The sequence below is a fragment of the Poecile atricapillus genome, chromosome 3, assembly GCF_030490865.1.
Source record: "Poecile atricapillus isolate bPoeAtr1 chromosome 3, bPoeAtr1.hap1, whole genome shotgun sequence".
NCBI lineage: Eukaryota > Metazoa > Chordata > Aves > Passeriformes > Paridae > Poecile > Poecile atricapillus.
This window is the reverse complement of record NC_081251.1, coordinates 39786310-39813524: the sequence shown is the minus strand read 5'-3', so window position 1 is coordinate 39813524 and position 27215 is coordinate 39786310. Positions and strand designations below refer to the sequence as shown.

Below are 27215 nucleotides of genomic sequence, written 5' to 3'. Positions count from 1 at the left end.
CCAGATACACACTGGTTCATGCATAATGAATCTGAAAGGCCTCATGTGGGCTTGTAACTCAGAAAATTAAAAGAAAAGTTGCAATTACCAAAGTCTGATTGTTATATACAGGAAATGGGGGGCAGGGAAAAAAACCTCCTCCAGTTTCAGGAAAGATGTTCAGGGACACGGCAGAACTCAGAAGTTTTTAAGCATTTTCTGGGCTGCTACAATTTGCTGCTTTCCAGCAGGTGGGAAGGTATTCACACAGGATTACCATCAGTGTGGCAGCTATGGACTCCTCTAGGCTCTCTCTCAGTATTTCCCAATCCTGGATTTTGAGTCACAGCCACCTCCTTTACCTTCTGCTTTGACCCAGACAGGCTCCTGCACATACACAGTGTTCAGAGGTCCTTATACTTTGCATATGACTCTATGCAGACCCTTAATCAAATGCAGCTGAAAGTAAGGATATTGTGTCCATTTAAAATAGCAGGCAGAAGTTAGGCAGAGTAAAGAAAGGATGTCTGCTTGTGGTATGAGCCACAACTGACCTCAAGGCAGATTTTTCCACAGCCAAGAGCCAATAGATCTGAATCACTCGGTCTATAACGTCAAGTGGGTGGGAGCTGTTTTGTATCAAAGATAGAAGGAAATGTTTGAATGGTTTAAATATGTATTATGTTATCTGTGTACTTTGGTAAAATTGCCAAATCTGGACATGTTCTGAAGCTTATCTGTGTCTAGATAGTGTCTCACAATTAAGACTGATCTTCTGACTGCTACTGCCAAGACCTGATGATCTCTGCTTGTGGTCTTGTTAAACCTCTCTAGACACATAGCCATTACTTAAACAAGAGTGATCTCTTTCCTCCCATTGTAATTTCTGCTATAAACTTTATTTATACCAAGCATCTTTCACCTGGGATTTTAGCAGATTGATGAGAGAGAGGAGTTAGGTGTGAATTTGAGTCTAGAATGAGAATCGTAAAGTTTTCTTTTATCTTTCCTTCCAGAAAGAAAAAACCCTGATAATATAGTTCTTAACCAAGTACCTTTTCAAGTTCATAAATCAGATGCAGACAGAAGTATTTCCAGAGCAGATCTGTTGACAGAGCTAATGACACTTTGAAATACTAACAAACTATGTTCTTGCTGTCAAGGGCGAGAAGTTCAGACACATCCTACAGCACATCACTTTCCTTACGCTTCAAAGACCACCCTCAAATTTGTCTAAGCTGTAGATAAACAGCTGTATTAATAGAAGACAGGCCCAGAGAAACATCTGAAACAGAATCAGTTTTTTTTTTCAACAGGTACAAGTACAAATGAGAAGGTCAGCAAAATCTTGTTGTTTCTTCAGACTACCAGCTAGATGATGTCTCTTGCAGCTCCTGCAACACTTCCTGATCTTCCTGAAATACAAAGCAGTTTATTTTTTTCTCTTTATCTCTTATTTTATTTCATCTCGCAACACAACCTGTCTTGACCTACCTTTCTCTTCATGTTGAGAGTTTGGGAAATTCATCAGGCAAATGGTGGTCCTCTTTAAACTACTCAAGTTATTCGTTCCAATTTAGAATATTCATTTTTAAAAGAACAAAACCTCAAAGAGATAGCATTACGTAACAATTCCTAAAAGAAAGACCTTGTTTTCCTGACCAAGTATCTTTGGCATTTACTGAATATGTTTTGTTATTTGGGCTAGAATAGAGTATCCATAATGAAGTAGAATTGTTCAAAACATTTGGGCAGCATGTATTTGGAGGCTCAGAAAACACTCAAAGGAGAAATACTACATGTCTTGTTCTTATATTCCTCTCTAAGCACCCACTTTTGGCCTCTGCTGGAGACACAGCACTGGGCTACACTGACCTTCAGTGTGACCCACCAGTCACTATTCTGTCATCTGCAAGAGTACTAAATTTCCTATTAAACAAGAAACATCAATCTATCAGATTTGTTGAAATTTCCAATTTCTTGGCCTACTGTTACTCACTAGGAAAAACATTCAGGGATCAACCACAGCTTGAGTAGCCTTACTCATGAGCCTACAGAAAACAGAACTAGTATAGTTTTATCTGAACAAGCTGTCAGATGGATTCATGCAGACAACAAAGTCCAATGATATTATTTAGAAACCTGTGCCAAATTTTTTTAAGAAGCTGTGCAACAAGAGTTGAAAGTTCTAACAGAGCAACAATTTGCTTAATTCCAGCAGATCTGCAAGTAACCAACTACAAAAGTCGTCCTTTGTCACTTAAAAAGAAGGAAAGGGAAGGCTGTTGCCGAGACAGGTATTATTCTACCTGTGGCTAATTCATCCACTCCAATCTGAGAGTAGCAACGAACAAGGTTATGACAACATTTTTAAGTGGTTGTGTATAGGCAAATACACGCATCTATGCATGTCAGTTTATGAGATTAAGTATATATACTTAATATACTATATATGAGTTTATGAGATGGTGTTTAGACACCATAATCAAAGATGAGAGGCTGACATTAGCACTTGAAACCAGAGTAAAAGTGTTAATTTGTATACTTTGTAGTGACTTTCATTTTCCTAGATAATCCAAAGGGCATTTTTGTTTTGTAAACTGCACCTCTGATTTTTAAGACAAGATTACTTTTCTTTCCACATACATTCCTTCTAGGGAGAGGAAAAAACCCTGTGAATTAGCAAAATTCATTTTCTTTCTCTTTCAGATGTTATACTTCTATATCATAAACTAAAGACTGAATTTCCAAATCAAGAAAAATACCTGAGACACTTTTCCAACCATGTCTCCTTGAATTCTGTTAGTAGCCAGAAGATATTGCTGAACTGTAGTGCTTCCATTGCATCTACTTCAAAGAATCAATTTTTTTAATCCTTCTTATAACATAGGCTGGAATATAGCAAGCTCAACACATGATGAAGTAAATTCTGTAGTAAATTCATTATAATACCAGCATAAACCTGTATCAAACAAAAATACAGGAACACTCAGAACAGTGTGTTAAGTCTAACTGTGCATATTACCTATTGCTGTTTGAAAGCTGCAAATTGGAAGATGATCAAACACTGGTGAAGTCAAAAGAATGCTCTTCAAATGCTTCATCATTTAATGTTATTAAAATAATTTCTCATTTGCATACAGAATTTCATATAGCATACTATTTACAAGAGAACTCAATGTCATAGAAAATTGTTTACATTCATTATAGGAAATTATTAATTATTCTGGCTAAAAAACACAAAATCAAACCTAGTCCCTGTATACAAACTCTTTTTTAAAGTTCAACAACCTGAATATTTTCCACCTTTTATTCCTCACTGTCTTTTACTGTCAGGTGTTATAACCTCCTGCCAAGGAAAGAGAAACAACTACTTTTGCTTGTGCCTTACAATTCCAAACTGTTTTTGCCTTATGGATGATAAAAGATCAGCATTGGCATGAACATTGTTAAACATGAATTACTGCCTTTTAAATATGTGCAAAATTCAATTGTTTACATTACCAAAATTATCCTAACATTTGTTACTCTGTTACTGGGGTTCCATGACTGGCCTCTTCAATTTTCAGTTGTTGCAATTTCAGGCTTGGATATGTTTATGATTAATTAATAATAATATGAACAAATAACAATTCACACATAATATGTGAAAACAGAAAAATTTCAATGGAGCAGAATTTGCACAGAATTTGCCCTCTTTGAACATCAATTTTGGCAAGGATGGGTGACTAACATTTTCAGTGAAAAGAATGCTTTTCATCTCTTATTACTCAACCTTGATGTTATGCAAATACCCTGAAAGTACATGCATGAAATCAATTGGGTATTACTGAAATAATAGAACTTAGATTATCTATTTCCAGTTTGAAAATTATCTTCTCTTAAAAATAAATTAGAAGCCTATTTTTCAATACAAGAACTATGGCATTAATAGTGATAGAACTCCATTTTTTCACATTTTTGCACTGTCCTGAAGACAGGAAGTACTGTTAATTTAAAAATAAGGCTGGCAAAAAACTTGACAGAAGCAATACTTCTGTCTATGAAGTTTATGTAGAAAGATCATGAACTGATTATTTCCAAGGAACTCAGGATAAAAGTTACAGCAAAAGTTCTCTCAAGAGCTGACAGAATGCAAACAAATGCTTCTATCTGCTATGGGAACTGGACTAAGCACTCAGTAAGTCAGCTGAATGAACACCTAGCATGTATTATATGGCAAGTGTAACAGGATTTATCTGCTCCCAAAATGCCAATGCAAAAGAGTGTCACCTCCTCTGAACGACAAGCTTTAAATGAACAGCTATTTCAGACATTAGCAGCATACATCAGTAGTATGTGTGTGCTGATGTTCATGAACTTTCAGTAAATCTTGAAACTTGTATTAGTAGTGGGTCACTTTCCTTAAGTTTGTCAATACCCACTTGTACTCAAAATGATCTTACCATTGCTGTCCAGTGAACAGAAACAGAAAACATCCACTAATGATACCAGAGCAAAGATAGCCTTCACTGGTGTGTTATCAGCTATCAGAGTATGTTTCAAAATCAGTATATGACATTAAGATAGACAGGCTTATAAATACTTATATGCAATCCTTATCTCACTACAAATCCAAATCGGAGAAGTAAAACTATCAGCCCATGTGTGCATGGAACAAAATACACTGTTATTTGATGAGTAATTTCTTGAGGTCTCACATGAGGATGCCAATTAAAACCCACTGGTTTCACACCTGAAGTGTCCACAACTGTGTTCTGCCACATCTACATTAATGTGTGTAATAAGTACACTGTAGTAGTAACAAAATTCTATTTGCCACCATCACCCAGCAATAGTGTTCCCTGGCTGTGATTTGAAAACTACTAGAGGCCAAATTTAAAGTCTGTCAAGCATTTTCTGTCGTCTCTTTTTTTCAGCATAAAAGAAAATAGAGTCTGACTCTATCATGGAAGTGGATGTGCTGAGTAACAGTTTTATTCCTCTGTTACAGAAAATTTCCTAGGTCTGAAAACAAGATCTTTGATAGAGGTAGTGATTTCCTGGAGCTCTTTTCGAATGCTTTCTGCTCCTTCCTCCTCTTCCATGTTATCTTTTGTGTCACCATCTCCATGTTCAGTTTTCTTAGTCTGGCTGGTCAATTGTTTCACCACTAGTCCTTGGTACTTGACTATCAGTGAATGCTGATCCTGAAGGCAAGAAACAAGAACAAATCCAGGGGATGTCAATGTTACAGAGAAGGCAGACAGTCCTATAAATTAAGATGTAATTTTTTAAAAGCATTCTCCCATTCTTGGGCAAAGAGAGTTAGTGATACAGAAATATATTTCTAATGACGTATTTGACAACCTAAATTCTGAGAGACATACAAAGAGGCAGAAAACTGAAAGTGCATCCATCCTGCAAAAACAGGAAAATTAACCACTGAAGCATGAAAGCAATGTAGTTAGTAAACATCATCAGTTTTGGCAGTATAAAATACAGAATTTCACTGAAGAGGTACATCTTTCTGTAAAACTAGATTAGAAAAATTTAAAAAGCAACCATGCTCTAGGCTCAGAGGAAAGACGTAAAAATGTTCAGTTTTAAGAATCGTTAACATCCCCCAAGACAGAACTGTCTCTATGGTTAAGTTAAAGCACTAACAATATAGAATAGAATTTTTAATTCTATAAAAAAAGAAAATTGATGATAGATACCTGAAAAAGTAAGTTTCCAATGCAGTACAGATAAGAGAAATTGTATATTCTGTACACAAAGTAATGTTTAGACATGAAACCAAATGGTGCCAGGTTTATGCAGCAAAAATAGTGTAAGGCACACCTTTCTGTCACAGAAAAAAGGTAACTGCCCCTTAAACAGCTATAGAAGAATACCTCTGGGATCTTGCCACTTAGGAAATTAATGATCTGTGGTACTGATCTTCCTGGTGCATGAAGCATGCAGTGAGTTGAAAACTGAAATAACAATACTGATGTCAGGTGCAGAACAAGAGCTGGATCTTCTGTGACTTTGAGCTGTTCAATCAGAGCTTGTCTATGCTGAAACAGGACTTGCCTAAGGAAGGAGAATATATTAAACAAAAATATGATTCTGTAATTCTCTTAAATAGTAGTTGGTCACATATACTAAAACTTATTTAACATCCATTAATTTTAATTTTCTTGTCAAATAATTTATTTATGTGGAATTCCAAAACATTAATTAAAAAACAAACAAAACAAAACAAACACCCAAAACCAACCAACCAACCAACAACAACAACAACAGAAACTATTGCTGGCACAGCTCAGATTTTGAGAGACCCCTAGGGAATTTATATACTATATCACAGAAAGTAGTGAGCCAACAAAATCAGCTAAATGTGAATTCCCTTCTTTCTCCTTCTCCTATGGATTTAGAACTGCTTGACTTTCTATTTTTAAGTTAAGCAGTTTGGAAAGAAGGACTGCCTCTACACACTGAGTACGACTGCTCCCATATTAACCATCCAGCATTTGTGCAGTAATATAGCCACATTTCATTCAATAAGTAAAATTGAAGTACCTTTCCTTCTTTTTGTCTCCTTTTTTCACCATAATACCACAAATATCCACTGCAGAATCAAGGCACGAAAGAAAATCTTCTATACTCTATTGAAAAGAATATGAATATTTAATCTGTGTTTGCAGATTATAAAAAAGTTTAACTACTGTTCACAATTAATCACACAAAAGATGACTGTGAATACACTTGAAATAAACTACACAAAAAAAGAGAAAGTAACATGTATTTTCCTTTGTTTGTCCTACAACAGTTCATATACCTAAATACTAACCCAAACTGTGATTCATTAGTCTTGGAAATAAAATGAAAAACGAATACATGCTCTACAATTATTTACAGATATACTTTTTATTGAGAAACACCTCAGTATGGCCATTTGTATAAAAGAATTAATAAATAGCTCTCCTTGTGCTTACACTGCCATAATCTGAAGGTTTAGGGTTTTTTTAAATATCCATAATTTTACTAGTTAAGAAATACATGGGAGAACAAGCAAGAACTCTGGGAATAAAATCCAAGAAACATCAACCACTTTACACTGGAGCTTCTTGCTTAGTTTTCACTCTTCTCACCTGCCCATGAAAAGCACACTGGATTCCACATGGCAGCAAAAAGCCAAAGGTGACTATCAGAATCATAATGTAAGATCACCTCATCTCTGAAAATTCACAGATACAAAACACACTTTCTCTCACTTCCTTAGACAAATACAAAAGATTATTCTGCCTTCATTCTTCACAGCAGCAGTGGTGATATATTACACTATGTGTAATTAGCATTATATCAGCATTATTAGCATTCTGTCAGCAAAACAGAAAATCTGAACTAGATTAACTTTACCTTGCCATTCAGAGAAGTATGCAGTTTAGTTAAAGGACCTTTGGTATCTTCGGGCAGTTTACCTAAAATCTTGATTCTGCCCTGTATGGGACAAGAATGGAAATAATCTGTAATATTAATCATCTTTTTAGATGTAGGCATATTTCAGGTGAAGCAATTACTTATTGAACAAACATCACTGATCTACTTGAGACTGTTAGAAAGGAACTTTTATTTCTGTACCTCACTTGTGATTGTAGAGTAATTTTCTATTGTCATCATTGACTCAGATGCCAAGAAGTTGAAAACCAGGTTTGTAATGTCTGTACACAGTGTCTTCAACAGGTGTTTGGCAAGGTTAGTCTGAGTATCATCTGTTAAAAGAAATAAGTGATTAAAGAAACTTTTTATAGTTACCTGATCCCTATGATATTATCACATCACCTTCATCACTGTGGACTCTATCAACCATAAGTAGTATGAGAGTTCTCTGGATATGTGAAAGTCCCTCATTTGCTGTGACGTTCTTGTGGAACATTGTTCAGTGAAAAATGTGAACTTTCAGGTCTGTAAGATCATTTTAATGCATTGCTAGTAATTCAAAGATGTATCTGTATAAGCAGTAAACTACTCCCTGTACAATCCTCCTGAACCACTGCTACTGATCAAGTCAAGAGTATACAGAGGAAAATTCTGCAGGATAAGCAGTTAAACAGAATAACAGCCATGTGACTTTAAGACTGAAATATTGGAATTTGGAAAAATAAAAAGAGGCTACAGAACACAAGTCCAAGAACAAAGGCTAATTGGAAGTAATACCATATACTCCAAAATACAGGAATATCAGGTTGTTTTGCTAGTGTTTCCTTCTGTTAGAAGATTTCCACGAGGAAAATTCTAGGAGAAAGCTAAATAAAGCAGAGAATCTTGAAAATGTCTACATTATTTTCCCAATGCTAACTTTTCTGCCACACCTCACAGAGCAGCCCCCTACAAAATGAATCTGACAGACTATCCTCAAGCAGCAGCTGCTTTCAGAATCAAACCTATGAGGTTTAAACAACGGCTTCTTAGAATAAGGTGCCATTCAATTTTTTCATTAGTGGCACAACTGGGAGAATAAAGTGTGCTTATCAATATTTTCCTTTTTTTTTTTTTTTTAACCTAGACAGTGAAAAATTGGAAGGAAGGCAAACACTTGGAAAAGAAAGACAAGAACACAGTTATCTTGACATAAGATAAAACAGAATATAGATATGAAATAAAGAAAACGTATTTCAATTACTATGCAAAGCAATGCATTTCAGCATAAAGGCAGTGTTAAGCATACTAAACACATCTCTAATTTTCTCTTTTTTAGAAATTCCTTTTTAAACTTTTGCTCCTGTCTGATTTTTAACATAGATTCTGGAATGAATTTAACATCCTTGAGGGAGCATATTCATTTTTCAAAGTATATATTTTGTACCTGTGAAATGCTTTGCTCCCTTTTCAAATAACCGAATGTTGTTGTACAAGTTTGAGAATTCTTCCTGCAAGTCCTTCATAGCCTGTCTTCTGTTGGCTCCAGAGGAAGACGTTGAAGACGTAAAAACAGAACGCACAACTTCCTGGTAAGTTTTTGTCAAAGGTCTTAGAACAGGAAAGAAGAAAGGGGAAAATATTGAGCAAAGTGTGAAATTGTACCCAAATATATCAGCAATAGAGAAAATGACCTCATTATGTAGTAAATGACAGGGACATGTCTATCAACAAAGCACTTTTTTCTAAGCAAGAAAACAGACTGAAGTGTAGATTCATCCGAAGTGAATCACAAATTTTCTAACTCCACCTGAATTATTGAAATTACCTTCTTAGATGTTCAGCAATTTCTGTAATAAGCTCTTCAGGGCAATCCTGCATGCGGGTCTTTAAAATATCCTCAATTTCCTCTTGTGACATGAAAGAGAACTCTGGCTTCTTATTCCTACCTGTAGTGGCCATAAACAACACTCACTGAGAAAACATTCCCTTTAGTATTGCTCCAATTACTCTGTGGCATGAGACACTGGAAAGCTTCAAAGTCCAAACGCCATAGAAGAAATGCATTATCAACAACAGAAAAAAAGGGATGATTATACATGACAGTTGAATGTTACACATATGAAAAACTGACAAAATTTCTTACAGAAGTTTCTGTAATAGACATCTGAAGTAGTGTATGAGGATATGCGTTTTTGGGGAAACTTTCTTTCAGTCTGTTTGGCCCTTTGGTTTAGAAACCAGTGTCACCAAGACCAAGTAGAATTTAAAATGCCAAAACTGAATAGAGTGCTCCGACTTGAAGGATTTCAAAAGGCCGTTTTTTTTATTTTTATAAACTTCATTTAGCAAGGTACACAATCATGTAACAGTGTCCTAAACTTGAGGTTACAGCATAAAATCTGAAACATGAGAGATTAAATCAGACAAGGTGTTCCAGTAATAGAAGCAACTTATACGCATAGAATTTAGTGCATCTCTATTTTGGTTTTGCACAAAACATGAACTTTTCCCAGGTGTAGTAGACTTTTTACATATAAGAGTGAGATCAGAATGATGACAGAGAACCAGAAAAGGACATGTTCCAGATGCACCTTAAAACAGGCTTATTGTGCGCATAAGTATGGAGATCAATGATGTTCCTTGTTGTGCCACAGTAGTAATGAACATACAGGGCTTACAAACAAGTGAAAAGGGAAGCTAAATCAGGTTTTAAAAAGGATCATATTTACATTTGAATGGTTTCATCTGAGTTTACCTTGAGATCATGGTTCAAGTTGTTCATTATAACACAGGAATATATGCAGTAATAAGGGCAAAACAGAAAGCCTACACCAAAACCCTCTGCAAACCACAAAAACTAAAAGTCACTGAACATTGTTTTACTCAGTAACTGAATAGTCCTGAAAAATAATTCATTTATATGTGAGCTATGGTACTCTGTGAGAGCAATATCAAACAAAATTACTACACTGTATTTCACACTTCAAATATCATGTTTAAAAGTATTTTTCAGTCAGTATTGAAAGTCTGGACACTACATATAAAATGGAAGCACACATTTCTGGTTCTCCATCGAACAAAACAAAGAACATGATTGCTTCATTTACAACTACTATTTGCTCTAAATTTAACAGTGCTGGCTTTTACTTAGAAAGCTGTTCGTGCTCCTTCTTGTAATAGTGGAGGTAGAGAAATAGGCACCAATAAGTAGCAATATTGAAACAAAACATTAGTTTTGACTGTGTATTTTATTCCTATGAAGAAAAAACCTGTTTGACTGCTATAATTTGTTAATTTAGGCCATTCAGTTATCATACACAAGGCAGCAGATGTTACAAAAACAAGCGTAAAATTCATCCCAAAATCTACAGCATTTCTGACATAAAATCAAAGATAAATATAAAATGGTATTGTTTCCTTGACTTCAATTTCTCTTTTCAAGACTAAGTTACACTGTTTGGGGAACAGGTAATGCCCATTTAATTTAAACAGCAACATCAGATCCACTGATACAATTTTAACTACACAGTATTCACATCTTCTTGACATTTTAGCTTGATAGCTAAATAGTGGGGGAAGAACACATATGAAAAAAAAAAAGCAAGTAGTAAAACCATGATGAGTAGATATGAATAGATAGTACCTAAAATAAAATGACAAACCTGTGCCAGTCCCTTGTGACTCTTCATCACTGTCAGCATCCTTTCTTCCTTTCTTCTTGGTTTTCTTAATCTTTATCTCTCTGGCATTCCCACCACCTCCTCCTCTCACGCTTCCACTGCCCTCTGGTGGGGAATTACTTGCTTAGTACACAGGAAAGTTTTAGCACTTACAAAGTTTACAGTACCATAGCAATTTATCTGTGTTACTTGTTAATGCTGGATTGAAAAACACAACCTGATTCTAAACACAGCCTAGAACACATATTTCAGAAACTCAGGGCTGTAAGTTTCATTCTTAAGAAACAGGAGCAACTGAGGCAAAGCTTTATTTAAGCTAATGTCATTAATAAACACAAACAGTAATATTAAATGCACACATTAAAAAAAAACCCAAAAAAAACCCCAGGGTCTTTCTTCAGCTAAAAGCAGATGAGATACCAGAGTTTATAATGTAATGGGGGATTTCCTGTCAGCTGCAAACAGCATCTTAGTAAGCATTTAGCACTTTCATTAGAAGATGCTAAATAACTGAGTTTGTCAAAAATATTCCAGATAATGTAACTTTGTTAATTTTCAGAGAAAGAATCCTACACTATAACCATTTATCCAAAATGTTCTTGGAAGCACACATTCAGCTAACTAGACCACTCAATCTTTTTCAACTTTTCCTAGATGACTATAAAGCAATGGGATGTTCCAGTTCTGACACACATAACTAATTACTTTCTTCAGAAGTCCTGCAATCAACGTATGCAATGCAGACAGAATCTCAATTTGCTATACAGTCCCTCTTCACAAGGCAAGCTGTTCTTCTCCTTGCTCCCCTTTTCACAGCCTCTTCTGCTGTTTTTTCACTTGGAAGAAATATAAACTGGTGCCATATACACTATGCCTTGAGAAAGCAGGTGTTTTTTCCATTTAAATATGGTCCAAGGTTTCGAGTAACTACATTATGTAACTACTATTGTTTAAGAAGAAGAAACACAAAGACAAGATGCTATTACTTAAAAAGCTAACTGCATCTGTTATGTGCCATAGATGGATTTTTAAGCATAATTTTGCAGGAACAGCCAAAAAAATTACAGCTTGTGCTTTCCACAAGCTTATTTGAAATGTGACTGCATTACAGTAATTATGTTACATAAAACTGTTATGTTGGTGTGTTCTTAGGTAATGCACATAACAGTCCATAATAAAACATTTCAGTGTAGTGCTTGCTGATGGTGCAGTATGTTACCTGTGGGTATGAATTTGTCTAGACACCTACTACAGGCTCAGTAGAGTCTCACTTCTCCAAGGGCTGGAAACCGAAGTCATTCTATTATGACAGTTCAATTAAAGTTCCAAGCTTCTCTACCTTAGCTATGGCCTAGAAAAATCTGCCATCTCTTGTGGTAAAAGTAAGTTTAACTCCCATGTCAACTCAGGCCTACTCATGCTTTTTTTTTTAAGAGTAGAGTGTTCTGCTTTGCAAATGAGTATATTCAACCAAGCCAGATCAGTGAGCATCAGTGCACTAATTCTCTTACTTTCAGTAGCACAGTAACACTATGTTCAACATAGATTGCTCAGCTGTCTTGCAGCAGCACAAGAGCCACACAAAGTTTTTGAGATTCAGTCTTCAGACTGAATACTGTTTTAAAAATCAGAAAGATTTTAAAGGGTTAAACACACACATTTTTATTCTTCCTTCAACTGAAATCTATTCCAGTCACCACACAAATGAAGTAAGGTTTGGGATTAAAACAGAATATACCTCAAAGTAAACTGTCTTAATCTCCAAGTAACTGTTACATGTGCAGAAGACAACAGAAAATTCTATGGCATGGTTTTCTCAGAAAAGATGACAAGTATTCTTCAGAAAAAACCACAAAAACTCATTCTTGATTTAGACAAAATTATTTTGTAATTAATATCTCAAGATTAATAATAAGAAACATATTCTTTTTCCTGGACCCCTGAAAAATGGAGACTAAAATTGAATCTATACTGTGTAATAAAACATGGCACAGACTCCCTAACCTAATACTGGTTTTATTCAGTCTGATGTGATCATACTGGATAAAATAACAAATAACAGTATTCCTTGCTTCTAAAAACAGTTACCTTGTGTTGAACTAACTCAAGAGACCTTTATAGTACTTCCTCTACATTTCTAAGTCTGAAATTAGTTCTCATGGGCATAGCTGAGATGTATTAACATCCACAGTATAATGGTAAGTGGTTGTATTATTTCTTAATATCTTAAACAATGGACTGGAAACATTTAATGGACTACAAAGTATACTAACTTTTTATTTGAGTATTTCAGAGATAAAACAAGTTTGTTTCTGTTTTTTTTGCTTTAGCTGAATATTTATGTTTTACCTGTTGCTTTCTTTCTTCTTTCATCCTTTTTGTCTTTTTTATTAGCGTATGAGTTCTCTAAACAAGAAGCCTGTTTTAAATCTTCTTCAGTGATTAAATTAACAGGGTTGTTTTTAATTTCCTAAAATGAAGAACATGCACATCATAGCAAAAAGATATACACAGCAATGGAAGAAACATTTACGCCATTTGGCCATTTTCAAGTACACCAATCAAACATGTTTTCCAAGTGCAACACATGAGACTGGGCTTCCTGAGTGCACTAGAACATAAATTACACCCATTAAATATAGAAACTTGTTGTTCATTTGTTTTGCTTCTTCTCTAGTTGTATTTCAGATGAGATGTACAGACATTTTAACAGTGACTAGAAAGTCTCATGAGTTTTACTCCAAAACTCAACGTGCACTGCACCTTGAGCAATAAAAAAACCTACTGTACCTTTTCCGCTTTCTGTTGCATCAGATCAGAAAACAGGTCAGCACAGCTGCTTAAAAATTTCTCACTGACTGCAATGGTGTCACTGAAGACTAAACCTGAAGAGCTTTTGTTCAAAGATCTCATCACTTGCTGGAGCAAAATCCCAACATCTTCTACTGACAATGAGCTGGGCAGAAGAGTCTAGAGTAAAGAAAATTAAAATACAATAGCCTTGTAAGTGGGTAAACAGAATAGACACAGACCATTTGACATCTGCTAACTAGTTAGAAAGCACTGCACTTTTCAAATTAAGCTAGTAATTTAAGAGTACACTCTATTTAAATTTAGAACAAATCAACATTGATCTAGGAATATGTGTTACCTCTGGGCAAATGCATGGCAACTTCTTCAAAATGATGCTCAACAGCTACAGAGCAACACCAAAAAACAACAGCAGGACTTAAGAGCAACAGTTAGTGCTGTAAGGCCTAAAATTAGGACTTAGCCAGGGATGTGGCTAACATCCCTCTGTTCACCAGAAGTGTTGTAAGCATTTAGTTTAGACATTTTCTCAAAAAAAAACCCAACAAAAAACCAAAAACACACCAACAGAAATATATTGCTGTCTAGCAGAGTACTTTCGCAGTAGCTTTGAAATGAGTTAGTCTTGGATATCTACAAACTGAATGCCAGTATGTCCTTCCCTTGTTTTTATTCAGATCAACTCAAAGGCAAATAAAGCCCTTTTACCTGTCATTTTAATTAAACTGAATTTTCTTCTCTGACAATGTAAGATTTCATTATACATACATAATATATATAGTTTCAATAAAGTATCATTTGACACAAAAATAAGAAAAAAGAAATAAATCCAACAACAACAACTGAAAGGACTACTTACTGCTACATCTATCCAGCTTCCAGAGCTGATGGCTTCCTCCACAGAGGCTTCAACTTGATCCACCATTTCTTGACCAACACAAGCTGCTCTCAGAAATAAGAGTTGTGCAGACTTGTATCTTTTTTTAATGTAGCCTACTGGGTCTGGGATGCCAAGTCTATACAACGCATCAAATTCTACAAAATAGATAGACTTCTGTTAAAATTTTGTTCCTTCATGTACATGTAAGAGCTTATGGGATAACTATATTTTGAAAGGAGGAAATTAAGAGTTACACATATTTTTTATACTAGTAAATGCTAATGCTGACCTAAAACTGAGGTCAGTACAAGTTATGTCTAAGTGTTGTTAATAGAAGTATGCAGATAGATCGAAGTCACATCCATGATTCAGAGTTTAGAAAATTGTTTTTTTCAGATTCTTATACCATTAAATTTATATTTGCAGTCATATCTTTCCAAAGTATTCTAACATAGCATGAACAAAATTTACAATACATACAGTGTCCAAGTGTTTTGTTTTCAGCTATTTTGCAGTTTATACTTAAGATGTGGAGGAAACACTCAGACTGACAGATACTCCATCAGTCAACCAGTATTACAGAAACACTTAATACTATCATTGTAAGTTATGGTGTAAGTATGGTCATGGTAAGTTAAGGTATTTTCAATCTGCAAGAATAACTGCTACTTAGGGCCTGACCCTTTGTGACCATAAGGGGACATTCCTCTCCTTATTCAGATCCCTATTTTCCCACAGCTCGTGGTGTCTCAAAACACCATCATCCATCATCACTCAGCTTGAAGTTAGACAGACTTGTCTGGATTCAAATCAGCACACTAGTGCTACTCACTCCAGTTCTACAAATATTATTTTGAAAAAAAATTATTCCTGAGCATATTTGGACTATTAGCAGCCAAAGTCCGGTTGTAATCTGGACACCTGGCCTGAAATTCCAGCCATGATAATCTGAAAAGTCTACAATAAACAGGCTAATCAATGTCTTCAGAGCAGTAATAAGAAGAGTATTTGTAATTGTTATTGAGAAATAGTTACTGGTTAGCAGTATGGCCCCCTCCACTGAAATACAGTTCATTATGATAAAGTAACACACATCATAATGAGCAAGATGGTCTTTCAGCAAAGGAGTATCAGCCACTGCATTGATTTCCACTTCTCCTTGTGAGGCTTCACTCTAAGCACCAGCTATATTAAGGTAAGACCAATTATCTACACTAGTTTTAGAAAGCTATTTTATCTGAAAGAACAAAGATTAATTACCTAAGTAACCATTCTGCTTGAAAAAGGAATCCACCCATTTGTTCTGTGTTCTGGAATAGATGTCTGGAACAAACACAGCCTTATCCTGTCTCCCACCAACCACGGTGCCTTTCAGACGACCAGCATTAACAAGTTCTTCTAGCAAAGCTGCAAGAGGAAAACAAATGAAGAGATGTTTCCATAGTTAGTATATCCATTAATCAAAAGATAATTACTTTCCTTGGTTTGTTTCTTCTTTCTTTCTTTCCAATTAGTTTGTGCTTGTTCGAGTGAAACATTGCCGACCTCTGTCAATTATTTTTAACATTTATGAGAATTTCTTCACAAAAGCACTGGAAATCAGAGAATGTTTCTGAAGAGTAAGCCACAATGGCAGGATCAAAATAGTTTTTACTGAACATTTGGAAACCTGGGCAGTTTTAACTTTTAATTTAAAACATGCAGACATAGAAGAATCTTTCTCTGCCAGAAAAAATAAAACTTACTAGCATTTTATTAATAATTTCTCTTTGAATTCATGGCTTGCATGCAAACCAAAATGGAAAAAAAGAGATCTGAACACAGATCTTTTCTTTCTGAACACAGAAAATTATATGGAAAGTCATTACCTAAACTGCATAACACAGTTGCCAACAATAACCATTTGAGAATACACAAATAGTGTTGACAAAGAACATATTGGTAATTGGTAGTACCAAAGTATTAAGCACTTCTCAATGCTAAATAAGATTTTTTAAATCCACTTAAGTTGCATGGGAATATCTGATTTGCCTCCTATGCTCTGCTTCTGCCTTTTTGTAACACAAGAGATATATTTTAAAATATCAGTGACTTCAACTGCTAACTCTGCTAATTTCTGGAGCTTTGCCAAATGGCTTTTTTTATACTCAGTTTATGTTCATTTCTATTTCATTAAAAGACAAGTTTTGCTCTGGAACAAAACATTAAATGGTATCATATGGCAAGGCTTCTTCCTCATTAAATAAAAGCAGCAGTCAGCACTACCACATGCTTAGTACAGCACACAGAGGTTTAGCTCACTTATGCAGGGAAGCTCACCTGAAAGCCCAGTTCCAGAAGAAACAGTGCATAGTGAATCATGATAGTTTTTTTCAGATATGCCCATAGTGTAGGAGAGCTTCTATAAGCTAGCAGCTATTGAACACAACTGCCACTAGGAAAGCTGAACAATACTTACACTGAAAAAATGCAGTGGATGAGAAACTGATTTAAACAAGATATAGCTTTACGTAATTTAAGACAAGAGCCAGAAATCATGTTCTGCCATGGTTCAGTTACATTGAATAAAATGGAACTTATAAGAACAATTCTGTAAATAAAGTAAGTTTTTTATACTTCCTAATATTTTAGTTGCCCTAGAAAACAGAATCAATGTGCCTATTCCACTTAAGCAATTGTCAAAAAATACAAATTGGCTCTCTGTTTGCAATTTCAACTTCTTTTTATTCAAAGGCTTTAGAAAAAAGAATTAGACTTTCCTGGAGCTCCACAAAATGGGTTGAAAAATCTGTTAATAAACCACAGTCTTTAGGGAAAGAAGCTGTCAGAAGAAAAGAAGTGAAATGAAGATATCAATTAAATTCTGTATTTTATCAAGTGCCAGTTCTAAAACTCCAGGGCAGAGGAGGTGCTCTCAGAGATTTCATAGATCGTTGCTCCAATTATGTCTAGACAATATTTTGTTTTAAAACAACAGGATCCCTATAGAACTACCATAAATTCTCATTTATTTTTAAGGGTGACCAAGTAGTTTGTAGTGTCCTATTAGGTCTCTGTCAGTCTGAGAGATGGTGTCCCTCTATGTCAGTCCTACACCAGTAAAATAATGATCAGAAATGAATAACATTTGTGATTTCATTATGCTTTGTAATTAGTGTTTTAATCTGAAGGGTTTCTCATTTCTAAAACTACTTTTTATTGTAACTTTATGAGAGCTTAAGATGAATAGCAGCACATCTGTGTGAAAGAACCAAAGAACAGTATTTATCCTGTCTAAACCCAAGTATTGATTAAACAGTTAGCTGCTTGTAAATGATACAAATATTACACTAAACTTACATTTTTATTCTGGAAAAAAAATTTGTAATCAGGAATTTTTTATTCAGAAAAGTGACAAAGACCACTTTTAAACACATTGCTAACAGCAACAGACATAAAAAGCTAAAAAGTAACATCATTACAAGGTATTTTTTCTAATTTCCAGTATTTGTGAAATTGAAATGGTATCTTAGCAAATGAACACAATAAAATCTGGCAGTGAATAAAAAGATAAAAAGCTCTTTGAAAATTAGAAACTGCAGAGGTAATGAAAGACAGTAAGAAAAACTAAAGAAAAAGATGAACAAACTCACTAAAATATCCCAGGAAAGTACTAGAAGTACGTATTGTGATGATCACTAGTGTCAGGAAAACACCAGAACTCCAATTCACATTAACACTGTACATCATCAAAGCATGATGATGTAGTTGAAGGACTTATCTGAAATAGACTGTAACCAAATACTGAAATTTGCTGGGTATTGAGACATTATTATAATGCAATTTCACAGATTTTCCCTTTAATCTATGAAAACCTGGATGGCACACAAAAGAAAAAAAAAGGTGGAAATTTTAAATTGATTATGTGAAAGTAGAGTGTTTATATGATTTTATTTAAGTGCTAGGATTTTAATTTTTAATGAATACGCTTGTGGCAGAGAATAGCAGGATAAGCAGAGAGATACTACAGTGCAACTAAAGTGAGCAATGCCCTGAAGGCAAGAAGACCCAATCAAGAGAAGCATTAGGGTTCATGAGAAGAGATAGAAACCATTAAAGGATTTTAAAAGACCAGCAGCACTTGGTCAGCCAGCATAGAGGACTAATGATGCTTGAAGCAGCATTTTTGAGAGATAGGAGAGGGCACACAAAGTGACAAGTAGAGCCTAAAGATTTCAGCAGCTGAATAGGGAATCTTTATGCATTTCTATTTAAAAAAGGAATTGCAGAAAATAAAAGCAAACAGTTTAAGTATATGTTTTATCTCTCAGCACATAAGTCATTTAACTAAGAGTATAACAAAAGCTTAGCCTCCATTATCACAGAAAAAGTCAATAAATAAAATCCTGAGCAATTAATGCCATTTGGCTACATAAAATCTGTCCCTTTTTGTGTGCTTCACTGATAAAACTGCTAGTAGCTAAGGGCAAATAATGAAAGAGATGAATAAGTAAGTATTGTACTTCTTGCATCATTGTGCCCCCAGAGGCATTTTGTCAACAAATGTTTTCCTTGCTTCGGATACAGGGAACATCCCTTCAGTTATGGATAGCACAAAGGGTTTAATACTTCCTACACTAAAGAAAAACAGATTCTTCTGTATTTCAGAATTAAGGCTATATACTAAAAAGCTTCCTTGAAAGCACCCTTTTAATAATGAAAAATGGACTTCCTAACAAACACACAAAATATTCTGAATGAAACTCACAGTAAAGTAAATGTTCTTGAAATCCATACCGAGTGATCAAGCTACTTACAGGTGTAGGCCTTGGAAAAAAAGAAAAAACAAAACAATATAAATTAATGATACCAAACTGACATCGAGAATCCAGAAATAAAAGAGGTTACTATAGATGAACAGAACCACATAGTATCCTAGCCTCAGGGTACTACACTGATGTTTAAAATAGCTTACAAGATTTTAATTCTGAATTACTGTGAAGTGATAACACAAAAGCTATGATAATTATTGTAAGCAAACTTCTGCTTTGTTAAGATTTCCTCTTCCTACAAAGTGATACAAAAATTTATTGATTAAATAAGAAAAACTTATTTATAATCACATATAGTTACATCAATATGTAACTGACTAAGAAGCGGTGGAGCAGAGGACAGATATTCTACAAAGTAACAAAAGAACTATAGATTAACATTTCCTTCAGCCAAAACACTACAGTATGTTGTATACTGTTATACCTCCCTTGTTTTTCAAAAGAGAGTCTCCATTTCTGGGGACATTTTCTAACAAGTGAATCTAAGATAACTGAGAACCGGTCCCAGGAACTGAACTACACTGAGGGGACTCTATCCATAGGTCTTTTTTTTCCTCTTCCTTTTCAATCACAAGAGAATCTGGCCCATAAAGACCCACGGCAAAAATATTTTAATATGTGGTTGCAGGCATTGCAATTTACCGAGTAATTGCAGTGAAGAGCCCACGAATGCGTGCTCGATGGCGGGACACAAAGGCTTCTGTAAAAATCACCCCACGGTTTTCCTGGTCTAGTTGTCCATGAATAATTCTGCCCAAACGCCTGGATAATGCCTGCATATAGAAGAATTGAGTTTTTCTAAGCATGCCTTCTTCCATCAGATATATAGGTATCTAATGACAGAAAACATTCCAGAAAACAGAAGCATGGTTTACAGATTCACCATGAAAATTAAGATTTAATCTTAACATTAAGTTTGTACAAATGGCTTGACTTAAAGCCATGGATATTGCAAAGATAAACAAAGAAGGTGGTCACAACTAATTCTGCATTTGCCAGGTTGGTGGCTTTCATCACCTGTATCAGAAAGTCTCCTGGAAGGTCGTACGTCTTGCAGAGTTCTGATATTGTCACCTGGCCAGTTTCCTGTAGTTTATCATTTATTTCTTCTGCTAATTGATCCAGATAACTCCTTTTGTAAGAACAAGAAAAAGAAAAGACAACACATTAAGTGTGACATTCAAAGTCAGCCTCAAGATCACATAATGAATAACTGACCTCTTTTAATATACCTCCTTCTGTTACATCTTTGCAAAAATAAGCTGAAAATTATTTTAAATTAATAAAGTGTATGTGAAAATGTGTTTTTTTAAAAAGCCTGCTAAGCAGGTAGTGAGCATTAAGATGGGCCATTTACCTACTTGCATGGAAATTTCAAGCAAGAGAAAGAGGAAAACATGTCAATGAAAATTGGAAAACAGTGCTAGTAAACAAGACAGGTCTTAACTATTTCAGGAGAGCCAGGAACTTCATATTCTTTGACAAGAACAGATCCTGAAGCTCAGTCAATAGAAAGGACAACCTCTTTGTTGGGTTGAGTAAGAATAATAGCAAGAGTACTACATCAGTAGTTGTTAAGTGTGCTGGAAGCCATGAAATAACTAGCTCAAGCATCTTAGGCTTGTGAGGTAGAAGGTTTGTCAACAGCTCAGGCAGACAGCAAAGTCAGAGAGCAAATGAGATTTGGCTGCTGTACACAAAGCCACTGGGTAAGAAATGAAGCCTCTTAAAGGCAGGACACTGAACACAGCCGATCAGTAGGAGCTTTACATTGTGGATTCACCAGATGCTTTGCTGAGATAGGCCTCACCTGCCTAAAGTAGCACTGATCACCACCAAGCAGCTCTAAGATCAGCCAAGAAAAATGTATTTCACTTCAAAAGCTACAACAGTTGGACATTATTTTTAGTCTGCATTTTAAGAAATAAATATGGTATGAATTATACATATTGCTCCTGAAGGTACTCACTCGTTTATAAGCTGTCCCAGTACAAGCTGAATCCCTTTTTCAGATTTAACAATGTCATTAGCTCTGTTTTCAATGTGCAGAAGGTCCACATTTATTACCTAAAAAAAACACCTCTTATCAGAACTTTAAATTGAAAATCATTCTCAAACACTGGGATATTAGTTCAACATTCCTACATCATGAGGAAAGCTGCTTTCATTTTTTTTATACTATTGCATACAAACACACTAAATCTGTGTTTTGGAACAAAGCAGCAGTGCTTTAGGGAAAAAAGAACAACCTCTCTTTGCAACTGTTACAAGGTTAAAAGAAACCTATATAATAAAAAAATACCAGAAAGCAGTAAGAGAAACTAGAAAACTGGCTTTCAGAAACATTTTCTGTTTCCAAGTAATTTTGCTCAAGCCTGAAGGGAAAATTAGCCACAGAGGAAGAGTACTGTAGGACAAAGATTAGTGGAGACAAGAGAATAAGGAAGGAAGAGGGAAGATTCAAAGAGGCATGCAAAGTCAATTATGCATGCTCCTACAGCTTTAAATTTATATGGGCAACGTATTTCTTTTCTGCCTTCCTTAGTTTACAAAGAAAGAATTCATAAACAAAAACTGTATATATCAGTAGTGATTTCAGAAGTCCTAGATTATCACTAAACAGAGACATTTCAACAAAGCAATAAATGGACAGATTAAGTAATCTGCAGTACCTTGACATGAGCTACCAGCTATTCATAAAATTAGTACTGTTTTAAAAAAATAACTTAGCTGGAGTATAACTAATGAACTCCATATCCACAATATGCATGGTGAAGAAAACAAAGAAGTATAAAGTTTTCATTACAAACTTACCTGTTGTAAGTCGACAATGTTAACTCGACCTTTGAGAAAAGTTAAAACACACTTTTAGTACATGAAACACATTTCAATAGATTTAGAATATAGCACAGCTCACTATGCACACAATATTTAATTACTTTTTCTGTAGACCAAGTAAACTAGTCCATGATTACCCAGAGATTGTTAAAACTCTCTACCTTTGCATGAAGCTACTAAGAAAAAGCCCAGAAATTTTAATTCAGTCCAAGCTGTCCCACTGGTATGATACACAATGGCAAAACACAAACTGAGGCAAACCTGTGGTAACAGTGAGAAAATGGCTAATCTGTACGGACATAATAAGAAGTTCATTTCTCTAAACATATGATGTTGCGAAATTCACCCCTAGGTATAACCTAAAGTACAGTGCCTGTTCATAAAAAGCCATTGACAAAAAGCTGGCTGAACAGTACTTGCTTCCTAAGTCACATCTTCCAATACAGGTGGCTCTTCACATTGGTAAAATAAAAGACCTGTCAATGACAATTTACAATTATTATTATTACTATTATTTTTATTATTATTATTGTTACTATTATTACTAATGGTGACAGAAGAATGACTTTGAAATTCCAAGACAAGGCCAAACATCTTGGCCACATACCAAACTATATTAAAATGCCAAACTTCCTTCAAAAGGATTTTTATACAACTTTTGTGGCAGAAATTCTACATGAGTGAAAATAAAGCATTAACATATCTTATGCAAATATCTAAAAGCTTGACCCAGATCTGAAATGAAAATAAAAGTAGGTGAATTAATGTGTAGATGAAGCAAACTGACTTTTTCTGAAAGATTAAAGGTACTGAAAACTTTCAAATTCTTTCTGTAGCCTTCAAAATTAACTTCTAATTCCAAAGGAAGAAGGAAAATGCCACACTTACCACCACAAACATGAAGCTCATCGTGGATCTCCTTACTAATCTGTGCTGGCGTGACATACTCCTTTCCATCAAGTGTGTGCACTACTTCCAGCTGCTTTTCTGCGATCAGCTTTGTGACAATTTCTATACAATTCCGTTCTGACAATCTAGCAAAAGCAGGAGTCAACAGTTATTCTAAGGAAGTACTTCCTAAAATTCCCTTTAAATTGACATTTCAAACATACTAAGCACAGGAAGTACAATGAAGACTGCTCGCAGTTCTTTGAGAATATACTTTTTCGGACAAAGAAATTAATGTCCGCATCCAGCTTATCACCCGCCAAATCATCTATATGGCTTCACTTAGGCGGGTCACTTCTCCAAAACTTTTACTCTCCTCATGAAGAGCTATCAGCCCTGTCAGCTGTGAGAACGCACCTGCTGGTGAATACAGGAACGCCTGCAACTAAAGAATTCGTGTCTATGACACTTCTGTGCGCTTTTATTTTACTTTTACGCTTTTGTGATTCATTTTTCTTTAACAAAAACAAGTTCTGGGCAACGATCTCAACTGATCAAGCAGACAGAAGGGAGAAACCGAGCACTGGAGCCGCGATGATTTTGAGCAACTCGAACTTAGTTGTGACTACACACTCAGTCGCTTCCGTGGGCCTGCCCGTGCTCTGGGGTTCCAGAAGGGCCCGCGGGGCTCCCTCAGGGAGAGACTCGGGGAAGGCAGAGGGGCCGTGCCCGGCCGGGCCCCGCGGGGGAAGGGGAGAGGCCGGCGCGGGGAAGGGGCGCGGCAGGCGGGCTCGGCGGCGGTGCCGGCGCCGCCCTGCTCACCTGTGGGCCACCTCAGCGAACTGCGCCCGCTGGAAGTCGGCCGCCAGCTGCCGGATCTCCTCCCAGGCCGCCGCCATCGCGCCGCGACACGTCAGCCCCGGCCCGGCGGCGGCGGGCAGCGAGCGGGGCCGGCCTCCGCCCGCAGCGCCGCCCCGCGGCACGGAGGCGCCCTGTGCGGGCTCGGGCACGGAAAACAAGCGGAACAAAAGCAAACTGCAGAAAAAGGAACAAAAAGCGGTTTCCGCAGTCGGGGCTGAATCCCGGCGAGGCGGGCACGAGAGCAGATCTCTTGTGCTGCCCGCGGCGGCCCGAGAGCGGCTGCTTCGGTCGGGCCAGGGCTATCGCCGCTGTCCCTGGGCTGTGAGCCCCGCTTTCAGTGTGAACCGCGCTAGGAACTGCCGCTACCTAAACCTGAGTGAAATTTAGACCACGAGTTGGGTATGAGGCCAGTAGTGTCGCCAGTTTTAACGGGACCGCTGTTACGCAGCGAAAGATAAGCTGAATTTATTTAGCTGTCAGGCCAGAGGTGAGCTCCAGGGACTTAAAGGCCTTTTCGACGCTTATGTGGAGCGGACTGGCCTGTGGCAATGGCGCAGAGCGCTGCACAGGGAGTGCTCCCGCACCACCAGAGCTGGGCACCTCCCAGGTGGGACAGCAGCAGGACACTGCGAGCTGCCCAACACCGGGAACGTGGCCCGTGCTGCTGAGGCTCTGTCCTTGTCCTTCCAGATTTCTTGCTGCTTCCTGCATAGCCGCTGATTTCACTGACCCTCACAGCCGCTCTGTGACTGCCTTCCAAAAGTCACAGGGAAATGTCTATGGCAGCGTTGGCGTCGTGCTGGGTACAGTTGAAATAATGTGAACAAAAACTTTGCAACTGGCATAGTAAGTTGCAACAGCATCTATAGTGGGATAAGTATGTGGCTTCAGTTTTACTGGTCGTTCTCTTTGAGATAAAAAATTAGAGGCAGGATTCATTTTGCTTGGGCATCTGAGGTTTGCTGTCTTAAGAGCAGCTCTTCCTAAAACAGATCTAAACCAAGCTCACTAATTCAGCAGGGAGGTGTCTCTGCTCCTCCGCAGGTAAACAAGACAGCAAGGGAGATTACTTAGTCAGGTCCTTGATTTAGGCATATTTCTGTGAATTAATAATGTAGTGGAAGAATAGGGAAAAATGTGATAGCAATTTTGGGAGTAGTTTCTATGAAGATTATATAGAAATAGGCTACCATAGGGGAGATCAGGAAAAAGAACTAGGGACTTAGAACTGTATTCCTCCTACCTAATCTTGAACGGATTTGAAGTCCATTAATTATATGTATACTCTACCAAGCAATAGAGAATACCTTTCAGCTGAAATATGAATCACTGGACTGGCCAAACTGGGCGTCATAGTTAAGATCCCAAAGTGATGTATAATGGCTGGGTCCTTCACTTGGCTGAGTATGACTTGAGTCCAAACCACAGTTCCCAGATTTTTGGAAACCGTCATCTGTAAATAGCGCTGAGTTATTGTTTTTGTTTGTTTGGTTTTTATTATGCTTAGAGTTATGTTCCACCAGCATGCAAAGGAACAGGTGAATCATAAATAACCAACAGTTAAAAGCATTTGATATTTCCAAATTGTAAGTCCTGAGTCTGCAATCAAAGAAATTTTATAAGGACCCTTTTCTTCTGAGATGTATGTACACATGCACAACAGATGCATTATTATTTTCTATACCTAATTGCTATTCAAGTAGCAATTCAGTTTTTTTTTTTCTGTAGAAATCAATTTTCTTTAGACAGCTTTTAAGGTAAATTTTGTTTTAAAAATAGAGTAAGAAATTCATTTTACTATACTTGCACAAACCTCTTGCAGTTAATTGGGCTCTAATGTTATTAGCATCTGTTTTATGCATGGGTATGATGCTGAAAAATTAACTTGATACCATTTATTTTTCTGCAGTTCTTCTGAGTTCACTGATTCCAGAGCTATCACAGTAGCAGAAATGTTTTTGCTTCATTGTTGTGGGTATATAAAATAGGTGTGAAGGTTATTGTAGCTATAATGATAGTGAAAGTTTAAATAAACTTTTATATTATTATTATGTATGGATTGATGGCTATATTCCATTGACACAAAGCAAATAATTTCTTATGAAAGCCATGCACAATATTGCTTTGATTCACTCTAGGAATATCAATTACCCTGTCTTAATTGGGGACAATAAAAGCAAATGATGAGGTTCTTACTCCTGTCAAAATGAATCGATGCAGTCTGTATGACATAAAGTACATTATGAAGGTTTGCATTCTAGTATTCATGTGATCATATAATAGTGATATAGTGGGTGTTTTTTTTGACTACATGAGATATTTTTAGGTGTATATAGAAAATACATAGAAAGGATGAGTAATGCAAAATAGAGAAGAACAAAGTTTCTGAGAGGTGTGGTTTGTGACAAAAACTTTTTGCTTGGCATAAAAAATTAATTGAAGGAATTCTGATATACACAGTATATTTTCCTTTCCCTCAGAAAGAGCAGAGTTACACCTTTTAATGGAATCTTAACTGATATTTACAGGGAATTGGATTGTGTACAGTCAATGTTTTTGATTCAGGGAATTTATTAAGACAAAGACAGTAAATAGCAGTGTAACTACTGTTTTGAAGAAAAATTAGAAATTATGCAGGTGGGAATGAATAAATAACTGTGTAATAGGATGTCTGAAAATGGTTTGTAAACTGAATAAAATGGAGTATAGGATAAATTAGAATTTTTTAAAATGGTTCTTTCCTTTCGCATATGCCATGATATTATCTTTATAGCTTGCTGGACATCTTTTCCTACCAAACAGGTGAGTGTGTGAATTTGAATGGTTTAGCTGTCATCTTTTGCTCATTAATATGTTTACTTTGATTTTAGCAATCAAAAAGGTTACTTCTAATCTCATTTGTTTTTTATTGTGATGGTATACAAAATATTAGTAACAATTTTGATGTGGTGATTCATAAGGCTTATTCTGATGAAGGAACAGGTGCTTAATGACCCCTTCCTTTATCAGAGAGAGCTGGCAGGATGAAGCACAAGCTTTTTTTAAATGGTAACTGGCTATTGGACTTTGATTAGAAGA

The 27215-nt window shown here is 36.2% G+C and overlaps 1 protein-coding gene across 1 annotated transcript; it reads right to left on the bottom strand.

Moving 5' to 3' along the window:
* Positions 1 to 4938: 4938 nt before the first annotated feature.
* On the bottom strand, positions 4939 to 24250 carry UFL1 (UFM1 specific ligase 1). The gene is made up of 19 exons (XM_058835561.1): positions 24099 to 24250; positions 23277 to 23422; positions 22365 to 22393; positions 21520 to 21617; positions 20568 to 20682; positions 20193 to 20323; positions 19487 to 19545; positions 16000 to 16146; positions 14719 to 14894; positions 13839 to 14018; positions 13398 to 13518; positions 11031 to 11153; positions 9194 to 9314; positions 8813 to 8976; positions 7588 to 7718; positions 7366 to 7446; positions 6526 to 6611; positions 5856 to 6036; positions 4939 to 5168 (listed from the first exon to the last, which is right to left on the bottom strand). Exons 1-19 carry the CDS (start codon positions 24173 to 24175, stop codon positions 4956 to 4958), a joined length of 2379 nt encoding a protein of 792 aa, XP_058691544.1. The 5' UTR covers positions 24176 to 24250; the 3' UTR covers positions 4939 to 4955.
* Positions 24251 to 27215: the final 2965 nt, after the last annotated feature.

Excerpts from the sequence above, each read along its gene's own strand:
- UFL1 (XM_058835561.1), bottom strand. The coding sequence starts at position 24,175 with ATGGCGGCGGCCTGGGAGGAGATCCGGCAGCTGGCGGCCGACTTCCAG. Across the intron at positions 19,546-20,192 it reads CTCTTCACTGCAATTACTCG|GCCTACACCTGTAAGTAGCT; the intron begins GTAAATTGCAAT and ends TTTTTTTCCAAG. Across the intron at positions 8,977-9,193 it reads ATTGCTGAACATCTAAGAAG|ACCTTTGACAAAAACTTACC; the intron begins GTAATTTCAATA and ends TCCTGTTCTAAG.